The 11682-nt window shown below is 35.6% G+C and overlaps 2 protein-coding genes across 6 annotated transcripts in view; one reads left to right on the top strand and one right to left on the bottom strand.

The window, feature by feature from the left end:
• LOC107704908 (retinol-binding protein 1-like) overlaps positions 1-3688 on the top strand; it is a 4253-nt gene extending 565 nt beyond the window's left edge. Inside the window, exons 2-5 of the mRNA XM_016507952.1 lie at positions 787-905; positions 1542-1607; positions 1790-1891; positions 3031-3688. Coding sequence (XP_016363438.1) covers positions 787-905; positions 1542-1607; positions 1790-1891; positions 3031-3084 — 341 coding nt within the window. The 3' untranslated portion in view covers positions 3085-3688. The remainder of the gene's footprint in view (positions 1-786; positions 906-1541; positions 1608-1789; positions 1892-3030) is intronic.
• A 333-nt stretch (positions 3689-4021) lies between these two features.
• The window catches only part of LOC107704907 (tumor necrosis factor receptor superfamily member 3-like), a 31250-nt gene continuing 23589 nt past the window's right edge, over positions 4022-11682 (bottom strand). For 2 of the 5 annotated variants that reach the window (XM_016507951.1, XM_016507950.1), the window contains exons 3-9: positions 10112-10237; positions 9867-10022; positions 8003-8096; positions 7298-7374; positions 7037-7153; positions 5974-6081; positions 4022-4944 (exon numbers count right to left, since the gene is read on the bottom strand). In XM_016507951.1, the coding sequence (XP_016363437.1) occupies positions 4775-4944; positions 5974-6081; positions 7037-7153; positions 7298-7374; positions 8003-8096; positions 9867-10022; positions 10112-10237 (848 nt within the window). In that variant the 3' untranslated portion in view covers positions 4022-4774. Of the gene's footprint in view, positions 4945-5328; positions 5594-5973; positions 6082-7036; positions 7154-7297; positions 7375-8002; positions 8097-9866; positions 10023-10111; positions 10238-11682 lie in introns of all 5 variants that reach the window. The other 3 variants (XR_001636022.1, XR_001636020.1, XR_001636021.1) reach the window with 3 other exon arrangements.

Genomic DNA, 11682 nt, shown 5'->3' with positions numbered 1-11682 from the left:
ATTTTTTATTTTATTTATTTGTTTTTTTCTCAGTTTGGCAGTCTAAGAGCTTATGATCAACTGTCATAGTATATAAAGAGTCTATTCAAAACGAACCACAGTGACTCACTTTGATTGTTGACCTTGATGTTCCTCTTCCACCTGTCTTCAAAGCTCTGTGAATATGAGGATGATGTAGCCTACCTCTTAATCTGGGTTAGTGTAATAAAATCCAATCCAATCATTTTCTTGCCTTGGGGGAGAAAGCCTAAACGAGATCATAGCAATTTAGTTTCTGAAGAATACAACTGGAAAAGTGAAGATATGTCTGAATTTGTCTCTAAACCCTGTATCATATTCATATTCATCGGATAGAACCTTGTAATACTTGCCTCAACATGTTATGCGTGGTGTTAAAGGGTTAGTTCACCTAAAAATGAAAATTGTTGTTTCAAACTTGTATGTATGAATGACTTTCTTTTGTGGAAAATTTTCAGCATGAAAGTATCGTAAAAATGATCACACAATTCATGCATTATATTCCAAATCTTCTGAATTCATACAATAGCTTCTGAGTGATGAATAAACTGAAATGCATGCTGTTTTTTTCCACTGATAATCATCTTTTACCACTGTGAGTGTGACCAGATCATTGAATCAGTGAATTCAATAACATTCTTATTTAAGAACAAATCCTTCAGACTGAAGAAAAAAATGGTTTGGAACGACATGAAGTAAATAATAACAGAATCTTCTTTTTTCAATTAAGTATGCTAATAATTTCATTTCTCTTTCTCTCCGCATCAGATGTTAATTATGCATTGAGGAAAGTGGTCTGCATTCTGAAACCCAGCAAACATATTGAACACGATGTGAACTCTGGCAAAATGAAGATTAAGACAGTCACCACCTTTAGGAACTTTGACATGGACTTCACTTTGGGACAGGAGTTCACTGAGGACCTGGGACCAGTCGGGGCGAAAGTGCCAGGTGTGTGTGTGTGCATGTTTTTTTTAATTATTATTATATATTTTTTTTTCCTAGTTAACCTATTTTTAATGTATTTGTGAGAAACACATGGGCCCCTTTAAAAGTAACATCAGCCAGACAAAGGAGTGTGGGAAAGTGTGGTATGTGTGGCGCTAATGGATAATGTTCTCCATATGTTTCAGACCACAGTGAACTGGGACGGTGATAAATTGGTGTGCGTGCAGCAAGGAGAGAAAGAGGGCAGAGGCTGGACACACTGGCTAGAAGGAAACCTCCTCCATTTGGTAAGAAAGCAGGAATTGTCCCGGGTCAGGAAAACGGCTTTACATATATACATTATTCAGTGTCTGGAGGAGTATATAAAGTAACTTGTATAGGCGATAGTGCTGCCTAGAGACACGGATAGAGATCAGGCAGATAACCGGAGAGAAAAGCAAGCCCACGGTGGCAGAGATCACACAAAGTTTAGTTGGATTCGTGTCAAACAAAAAACAAACTGAGAAAATGTCCAAACCTAATTATGCTGGCATTTACAACATGGTTTCCCAGGACAATTTTGAAGGAACTTTGACATGGACTTCACTTTGGGACAGGAGTTCACTGAGGACCTGGGACCAGTCGATGGGCGAAAGTGCCAGGTGTGTGTGTGTGCATGTTTTTTTTAATTATTATTATATATTTTTTTTTCCTAGTTAACCTATTTTTAATGTATTTGTGAGAAACACATGGGCCCCTTTAAAAGTAACATCAGCCAGACAAAGGAGTGTGGGAAAGTGTGGTATGTGTGGCGCTAATGGATAATGTTCTCCATATGTTTCAGACCACAGTGAACTGGGACGGTGATAAATTGGTGTGCGTGCAGCAAGGAGAGAAAGAGGGCAGAGGCTGGACACACTGGCTAGAAGGAAACCTCCTCCATTTGGTAAGAAAGCAGGAATTGTCCCGGGTCAGGAAAACGGCTTTACATATATACATTATTCAGTGTCTGGAGGAGTATATAAAGTAACTTGTATGTTATGTACAATGTAAAATTGGACAAAGTTTTTGATAAAACTGTGAAGATTTATCAATAACATAGAATAATAGGGGATTGCTATTATAAATTGAGTTACATTTCTATAAATATGTGTTTGCATATATATTTTTTATTTCTACATTTTTCAATTTATTTATATTTTTATTTAATGGCAAATCTATGGCAATTATAAAAAGTGTGAGAAAAGAGACAGACCAAAATGAAAAGAGTAGGTGAAACAAGAGATGAAGAGGAGGAGGGGATTAAATGAGTGATGGGCCTTTTGTGGGCTAGTTTAAATAGAAACCATTCTTTATGGGTTACACGTTGCTACCATTCAAAAGTTTGAAGTAAGATTGTTTTTTTTTTTAAAGATTGATACTTTTAATCAGCAATGGTGCATTAAATTGATCAAAAGTGATATTAAAGACATTTGTATGAAGGATTTGTATTTTAAATAAATGCTGTTCTTTTGTACATTCTATGCAAAGAATCCTGAGAAAATGTATCATAGTTTCCACAAATCTATTAATAGTTTTCAACATCGATAATAATTAGAGAAGTTTTTCGAGCAACAATCAGCATATTAGAATGATTTCTGAAGGATCATGTGACACTGACAACTGGAGTAATGGCTGCTGGAAATTTAGATTTGCCATCAAAGAAATAAAATACATTTTTAAATATATTTAAATAGAAAACCATTATTTTAAATTGTAATAATATTTTACTATAGTGCTGTTATTTCACTTTGATCAATTCAATTCAGGCTTTGTAAGGATTCTTTCAAAATCATTAAAAATCTTTTCATTTGAGTTATTTTCATTTATAGAAAGAGTACTTTCATTTTAGGAATGGTTTCAATGGACCAACTTGGTGTTCAAGGCTTTATTCAGAAGCACAGTGGTGATGGGACCTTCTCTGAATGTCTTTAGTTCTTGGATTAAACCCGATCGAATCTTTAACAACTGGGCTACTACTATGAATCTCTCACAATGTCCTTCATCCTTTTTTCTTCTGTCACGTCTCTCTTTCTCTCTCTGCAGGAGATGAGGGTTCAGGGTGTCACTGCCAAGCAAGTCTTTAAGAAGGCTGAGTGAGGATAGAGAAATAGAGGGGCCATTTGCTGGGGGTTTTTGAGCTCAGATTTTTTTCTAGAGCTCAGGGTTCAGAAAGAGGACATATCACAACAGTGATTTGGCTCTAATAGTGTTTAAATGGAGACTAACAAATTATGACACTTTCTATAAAACTGTATCAGCGTTTAAAGCACCGTTTCCCCTTCATGGCTGCAGTCAAACCAAAATGCAAAGTTCAAATGAGATCACGACAATAGAGCCCTGTTGCCCTCTGTGAACATTCAGGAATGGTACATTAATATATGGATTCATGGCACCCTAATATTGTATTATGCAGATATGTTTACAATATGTTTACAAAAGTAAAAAGTAATGATTAAATGAGCCAGTAGTTTAGCTGGTCAAGTACAACTTGGAATTCTTCATTGCTAAATTACATTTAATGTCCACGGTCCTGCTATTAGATTGGCAAGTATTAGAAATAATGGATTTGATAAATCTGTGTGATAGGGTTTTGATTAATTGCAATAGACAAACTAAAAATGCTGAAACACATGTTGTCTGAAATATGTCATGTAGTTTTATTTGTCCACTCTAGAATATAACCATTTATATTACCATAAAATCCTGTTTGTATGAATGTATTTCTTATACTATACTAATACTGATGCTAATTGCAATACTAATAACAATACACACAACTCTATCTATCTATCTATCTATCTATCTATACAACCGTTCAAAGTGTGGGCTCATTAAGATTTTGTTACATTAATAATTTTATTTAGTAAGTATGCATTATATTGATAAAAAGTGACAGTAAAGATATTTATAATATTAGATCTGTTAAACTATCTATTCATCAAAAAATCCTGATCATGGTTTTCACAATATATAATAAAAATCACAACAGTTTTTTAACATTGATAATAATAATAAAAAAAATGTTTCTTGAGCACCAAATCAACATATAAGAATACTTTCCTAAGAATCATGTGACACTGAAGACTGGACTAATGGCAGCTGAAAAATGGCAGCTTTGGTATCACAGGGATAAATTACATTTTAAAATGTGTTCAAATAGAAATGTTACTTTAAATTGTAATTATATTTCTCAATTTTTAAACAAATAAATTCAGCCTAGGTGAGCACAAAGACTTCTTTCCAGAACATTAACAAAAAAATATATATATTTTTTAACGTTATTATATGAAGCCTTGATCCATTTCAACAAGACAGTGACAAATTAAACACCTTCCTCTTTGCAATTTCCTAATTTTACCTCTAAGGGGCGATAATGGACTGGGAAACGTAATATTTTGCTAGATCAGTAAAGAAATGTCTCCGGTGTCAGTTGTGACATCTTCTGGTAAGACCTGGTATGACAAAATGACAGTCTTCCCCCTTTTGCTTTTATACACAGTCAAGGGATTATTCAAATACCAATTGTTTATTGAAATGAAACATCTGGAAAAAGCAACTTAAATAAAGATTACTACAAGAGAGCACATAATGTGTAACTGCAGTATCTGTTTGTTTTCATACATATAGGTTTTGTAAAATGTGTATTAAATAATGTTTTTCTATAAAAAAATTAAATCTAGTTATTTACACATTCTTCCAGAACAGAAGTAAAGCTTCTACGCTGGTAGATAAAACCACTCTATACTGTAGATAATTGCCAGGTTAATAGGATGTTTGTGAGCCAAGGTTAATCGTTCCATTCAGACTCCTGCGGCTCCGACTGATAGTTCGAGTGGCACGTGATGCTGTCTGTATATCCATTTGCGGCAGCTGAAGGCCTGTATTTCTCTGACACTGTCAGTGTTGGCAAAAATCCATCACACTGTATGCTGCTGTCCATGTCTGGGTACTTTCCAACTGAGGAAAAAGAAAATAGAAAATTATCAATCAGTGATTGGCTAAACATCTCAATAAGCTGTGTCCTTTTTGAACTAAAAATATTTTAAACTTTTTAATAATACGAATAACGTTCACATATATTCAGAAGTAATGTCTGCTGATAATTCAGCATTGCCATCATAGGAATAAATTACATTTTAAAATATAATCAAATAGAAAAGTTATTTTAAATTTCACAATTTTACGGTTTACTGTATTTTAAATCAAATGATTGGTCTGTCTTAGCGTTTCTGTTTCAAAAGCATTAAAAACTCTTTAAATATTAAAAATGTGTAGGTGTAAACAGTTTATTGTAAATGCATTTTTTTAGATTAGACCAGAAAAGCTGATTACTGTACAAACCGTAACTTCTACCTGTTGTCACGATATGACTGGTTTTACAACAGTGTGCGATTCAGACCCCATGTTTGGCAGAGACATCAGAGACTTTATCGCCTGGGGCAAATTAAGTGCAGGAGGAAAGTGTGGGAGTCGTGGGAGGCCAAAACAGCTAAACATATTTGGTTAATTCAATTGGCATGCAATGAAAGGCAACATGTATGTGGTTTGTACCCTTCGTCTGCGAGTTGATAAGATCAGAAGAGGTCAAAGGAAACTTCGTAATGATCTACACAGTGACGCAAAGCCAGAGTTGAAGTCATCACAAAATACGGTAACGCTTATTTCGAAACTCTCCTGACTCTATTTAATGTGTACTGTGGGAATGTTTGGTGAGATTCTAGAATGCTGTGTAAAGTTATCTGAAAGATTTCCAGGTCACAGCTTTAGAAATTTTAGAGATGCTTTAAGAAGCAACATTGACTGAATTGAATCAACATTGAGCTGAATAGCGACACTACTGTTTTTATTTGAGCTGAATTGAATTTGTTTCATAACTGATGAACTTTACACAGTTATTGAATTGGACCGAATCAAAACTGAACTGACTGGAGCTGAGAAATAACCCTGGCCTACATTTACACATATATATATAGTCAAACATTTTACCTAAATGTGTGAGTTGCTGATGTTCTGCATGCTTCTCTACATCACAGTCTGCAGGGTATTTCAGGATGTCTGGAGGAAGCACTTGCGAGACGTGGCTTAAAGAAATCTCTGAGAACACAAAATGTCAGTTATGACTCATAAATAAAATTACATTTCCTGTATGTTTGATATTTTTTAATGTTCTTTAGATTTGCATTTACCACATACATTTGAATTATTTATTTGATAATTACTTTGTTCTTAATGTAGAAAATTCCACAAAGGTTTATGTGAGAGAGATGGACGTCATTTACAGTAGTCTGTATTTTACTTCCAGCAGTTTGTTCACCACACTGATACATGTCTGCGAGCTTGTATGTAGAACTGAAAGGATGTGGTTTACCAGCAACAGTTTAATCTTAAGCATCTTGTGCACTAAGCAGTAAGCTATTGACAAAGCCTACAGCATATATCACTTTGTGTAAATCCTCACTGATGCTGGAAATCAGTGACAGCAGCAGATGTATTATCTTACATATCAAAAGATTTCAGAGCAGTTTATCCCTCAGTGACCTGCATTAGACATTGTATATGTGGGAATACATATGCATATGCATCTATGTTAGTAGTATTAGTGACAGAGTTTGGGTTTGGTTTCCCATCAGTCAAACATGCGGTACTGCTAAATGACCCTTTTATGTACGTCAGTGCAAAATTCTGCTCACCCATCATCAAGGACAATTACAGTCAATCTAGAACTACAACCAACAGATCTGATATGAAGTCAGCTTGACTTATTTGACCACTGGGCGGAAATGCTTGTGACCAGTCTCTAAGAAAATGATTCAGTCTTATATCAGTGTTTTCATATTTAATATTATATATCTATGTTGATGATTCCCGGATTTATTTTAAATCCTCTCGCTCTCTAAATATGTGCTGTCAAAATTGATTGTAAATGTAGAATACATATTAGGTGGGAAATGATTTATAAATCATGATCTCTTCGTGAAAATACATGCGTGCACATGTTTAGTGAGTGAGATGGGACCTAATATGTTACTTATATATTACACTTACTTACCTAATCTTTTTGACTGACGCTTGTTTCTCCAATAAATTATAAACAGGATCAGAAATATAATCACGGCAGTAATCACGATCCCTGCCCACAGACTAGCAGGTAACATCCAAGAACAAGCTGAAACAAAGGAGAAATAGTGAGTTTACCCATTATCCAGGTTTGGTAAGAAGGATTTTTTTCCAACTCATTTTACACACACATTGAACATGGTGACATTTCCTATAAAATAAGAGTTTTTCCAGTAGAGGTATAGAGACTTACGTGCTTTAAATTGTCCACACACAACATCTGATTGGCTGGTCCCAGGAACCTTCAGATGTCGACCCAAATCATCACAACTGTAAAATGACAAATGAGGCAAATGATTTCAGAAGGGAAACTGTCACGTTTTATTTCTATCGAGCTAAGGAAAATTACATGGAAACTATTATGTATGTGTATAATATTAGTTTGTGTATGTGTGTATTGCTTTGTGTACATGTAGAAAAAAGGAAAGAAATATGTATGAGTATATCAGAGGGAGTTTGAGAAAGGAAGTGATACCCACCCACTTTCCTACACAGTGTACGTCTACACTTTTATTGAATGGAAGCAAATTAATGCGGTCTTATTTCGTGTAGGAGAATTACATAAAACCTGTAATGGTTATACATAAAAGCTGTGCATTCCTCCTCTTGTCTTTTGTTTAAATCAGATAGTGGTCGAAAAGAAAGGCCATTATAGGTCTAAAATGATGTACCTTGTAGAGAAAAAGTTAAGCAGAACTTTGGTTGTGTAACTTGGAAATAAATAATGTGAGTCAGAAGCCTGTGATAGTTTTGCAAGAGATCATTTCAATTTAAAGGACTTTTTAGTCATGTATACGCTGCGTGGGGGGATTCTGTGAATTTGTGAGAAGTCAGTCTGTCACTCTGTCAATTGTGAAATTGCTACAGTATACTGTAAATGTACAACACTGACTCTCACCTTGTATAATTGTTGCAGCTGGAAACGTAGTCGTCCACATCGCTGTAGGTTCCCTCTGGGCAGGGACTGCACACAGTGTTTTTCTGGAACGTGTCTGCAACACAGCTTCAGTTATTCAGCAGTCCTTCTGCCACATATTCCACTCTAAACAGTCTATGGAAGTAGTTCAGACCATTGTTCTAACATTGTGCTTCAATGCAAACTCAACTGATTATTTTTTGACTTGTCAATATATAAGTCACTCAGGATTTTGTGGTAAAGTGTAGTGTTATGTTCACATGGTTCATGACATGATTGAGTTGTTAGGTTCATTTTCCATTCCCATAGTCTTTTAACCAGCTTATGAAGACATATTGAAGGATATGTGGATGGATTAAAGAAAGTGTGTGGCAGTTTTGTTTTAAAATGTACTTTGCCAACAAGCCGCTAAATAAAGACTATCAAAAAGCATCTTTAGTTCAGGTGCTTGGTGAAATGAACAGTCATTTTAGTCCTTACGTAGCAACTGTCAGGTTTTTAAAAATGCCCAGTAATTTCAAAAGTCACGTTTGAGGTATGTAATATTTATGTACCAAACGTGAGAGTCTCTGCAAGTAGCGCATAGCTTGTTTTTTACTTATAAATAAAAAAAAAACGCCGTTCTAAAACCCACTGGAAATTCCAAAGGGACCCATGACAAATTAGCCTTTCGATTGGCCTACAAATTGACCTCATAATTATATATTATATCCAGTGGAAGGTTACTTATTTCTATTACTTTATTAAAGTAATGTACCTGATAACATTTGATTACTTTTAATGTCTAACAAATGTTTTCAACTGTTAATAATTTTCAACCATTTAAACCAGGAATGGTTAACTTTACAGTAGTACTCAACACTGATAACGGTCAGATTTTTTTCAAAATCCTTCATCACTTGAATTAAGATTATAATCATTTACTTTTGAAGCACAGCCACCACAAAATCAGGTTTTAGCGCCTCTTTTTACTTTGAGATCATTCTGAGGTTGAATACAGATTTAAAATCATAACAAGAAATATTTTAATAGCTATGATACTTTTTGAAATCAAATCTTTGCATAGCTATGACAGGAAACACTGGCATCTAACAATGCCTTGGAAAAACAGTTCATTTAAAAAAATAAAGCTAAATAAAACTAAATGATGAGTGAGACATACAAAATGTGCAGGGCTGGGGGTACGCCAGGACAGGTTTGCGAACCACTGCTTTAAATCATTCTGAGGTTAAATACATATTTAAAATCATAACAAGAAATAGTTTAATAGCTATGTTACTGTTTTTGAAATCAAATCTTTGCATAGCTATGACAGGAAACACTGGCATCTAACAATGCCTTGGAAAAACAGTTCATTTAAAAAAATAAAGCTAAATAAAACTAAATAAAACAGTTATCGAACAAGCATGTGTCCTATTCTGTGTCCTAAACTCCTGAAACACTAGTGTCATCAATGCAAGAGCAGTCAATGCAATTTGGGAAAGAAATCAATTAAATCTGTGTGTGGGTGTGAGTGTGTGTGAGAAAATATTCAGATGTAACTCCCTTTGTAATCATTAACAATTTCATAAGTAACTGTAATTTTTTCTCAGTAACTAACAGATTACAGTTACATTTATTTTGAAATTAATTTAAATAATGCCGTTAAATGTTACTCCCCAACACTGATTATACGATATCTTGATTTATAATAGTTTAATTTTTCACAGTATAACTGAGACTTAAATAAGTAGATATCTTTATATTTCAATTTAAAATATTTCAAGGATTGTCATATTTGGAGGTAGACTAAGGCATCAAATATTTTGAAAACCAAATGTTGAGTAAGCAAAGGTTGATTACTTACGACGAAAGGCAACGCCTTCCCCTGGAGGACACGTGGAGACCGGACTGCAGTTATCGCAGTGGGATTCACTTATGTGTGTACAGTAGTATCCCGGCTTACACCTGCACTGCGTGTTTTTGTCTTCCTCACACTCCTTTACCATCTCCATGTTGCTGGCTGTCACACACACACCCAAACATTACTTGTTGAAAAAGACATGTGGAATTATTAGTCATATAAACCAGAGTGAGTGAATGTGAAATTACTGCTGGAGCACTCCCTGCAGGCTCGACACTGGCTCAGTTTGTTTTCCTGATCAATAAATGTACGCCGTGGGCAGGTTTTACACACTGTACTCGATGTGGCATTGCAGCTGGCAAACATATATTTTCCTGAGAAAGAAAGAGAGCTCAGTTTTTGCACAAGACTCCACAAGCACACAAAAAAATGTAGCATTTATAATCTACGCTATATTGCCAAAAGTATTGGGACACACCCCCTTCTAATGAACAGGTTTGACTACTTTAGTAACTTTTAATAATCTTAATGTTTAAACATATAATGATATTCTAGGGCAGGGGTAGGCAAGTTCGGTCCTAGAGAGCCGCAGTCCTGCAGAGTTCAGCTCCAACCCTAATCAAACACACCTGAACAAGCTAATCAATGTCTTCAGGATTACTAAGGCTATAGGCAGGTGAGTTTTGTTTTCAGGGTTGGAGCTGAACTCTGCAGGACTGCGGCTCTCTAGGACCGAACTTGCCTACCCCTGTTCTAGGGAATTGTGTGCTTCAAATTTTATACCAATAGTTTGAACAGGACCCTTTTCTATTCTAACATGCAATGCCTCTGTGTATAAAGCAAGGTTCAAAAAGAAATGATTGATTCAGTCAGTGTGGAAGAACTTGACCGGTCTGCAGAAAGCAAAGTCCTAATCTCAGCTGAACACCTCTGGTGTGAATTTAAATGCAGACCTCGAGCCAAAAACTTATCACTAACCACCAATGATTTGTACATATGGGTACAGTCATTTTAGGCACTTCCAAAACTGTTGCAAAAGAGATGGAAATACAAATTTTAAATACATGAATTATGCGTCCATCTTTGTTGCCAAAGTTTTGGAAGTGCCTTTTTCTGTTCTAAACAAGGGGGTCCATATAGTGTATACAAGCCATTGGTGTTTGGTGATGAGTTTTTGGCTCAAGGTCTGCATTTATAGTCACACCAGAGGTGTTCAGCTGGCTTTCTGTAGACCGGTCAAGTTCTTCTACACTGACTGAATCAACTTTGCCTTATACTCAGAGGCATTGTCATGTTAGAATAGAAAAGGGTCCTGTCCAAACTGTTGCTATAAAATTAGAAGCACACAATTTCCTAGAATATCATTAAACATTAAGATTTGTAGTCATGGAAATTACTAAAGTAGTCAAACTTGTTCATTAGAAGGAGGTGTTGTCACAGTCTTCAGCGGGTGTGCCCAGGAGGGCCACCAGATGACTGTGTTCGGTGAGCACATGGCTTGTGTTGTCTGTTGCCATGTGCTCTCTCCTGTCTATTGTCTTGCCCCTCCCATCTTGTTACCTCGTTATTGTTTAAGTTGCTCCACCTGTGTCTCCCTCGTTAGCCTCCTCGTTTGGTTCCTATTTATTCTCCTGGTGTCTGTCATCCTGTGCTGATCCGTCGTTTTTTTTCATTGTGTGTGTGTGTTATGTCTGCATGTAGTGCAGTTCCTAGCCTGCCTGTCAGTTTTTCCCCCTCGAGGTTGTTTGTTTGTTTTTGTTTAATTTTATTATTAAAAGAAAGAACCATTCATCCTGCACTTGAGTCCTCGCTTCATCTC

This window comes from Sinocyclocheilus anshuiensis, unplaced genomic scaffold, assembly GCF_001515605.1.
Source record: "Sinocyclocheilus anshuiensis isolate Anshui unplaced genomic scaffold, SAMN03320099.WGS_v1.1 scaffold702, whole genome shotgun sequence".
Lineage (NCBI taxonomy): Eukaryota > Metazoa > Chordata > Actinopteri > Cypriniformes > Cyprinidae > Sinocyclocheilus > Sinocyclocheilus anshuiensis.
The sequence above is the reverse complement of the archived record's forward strand: the minus strand, read 5'-3'. Positions and strand labels throughout refer to the sequence as shown.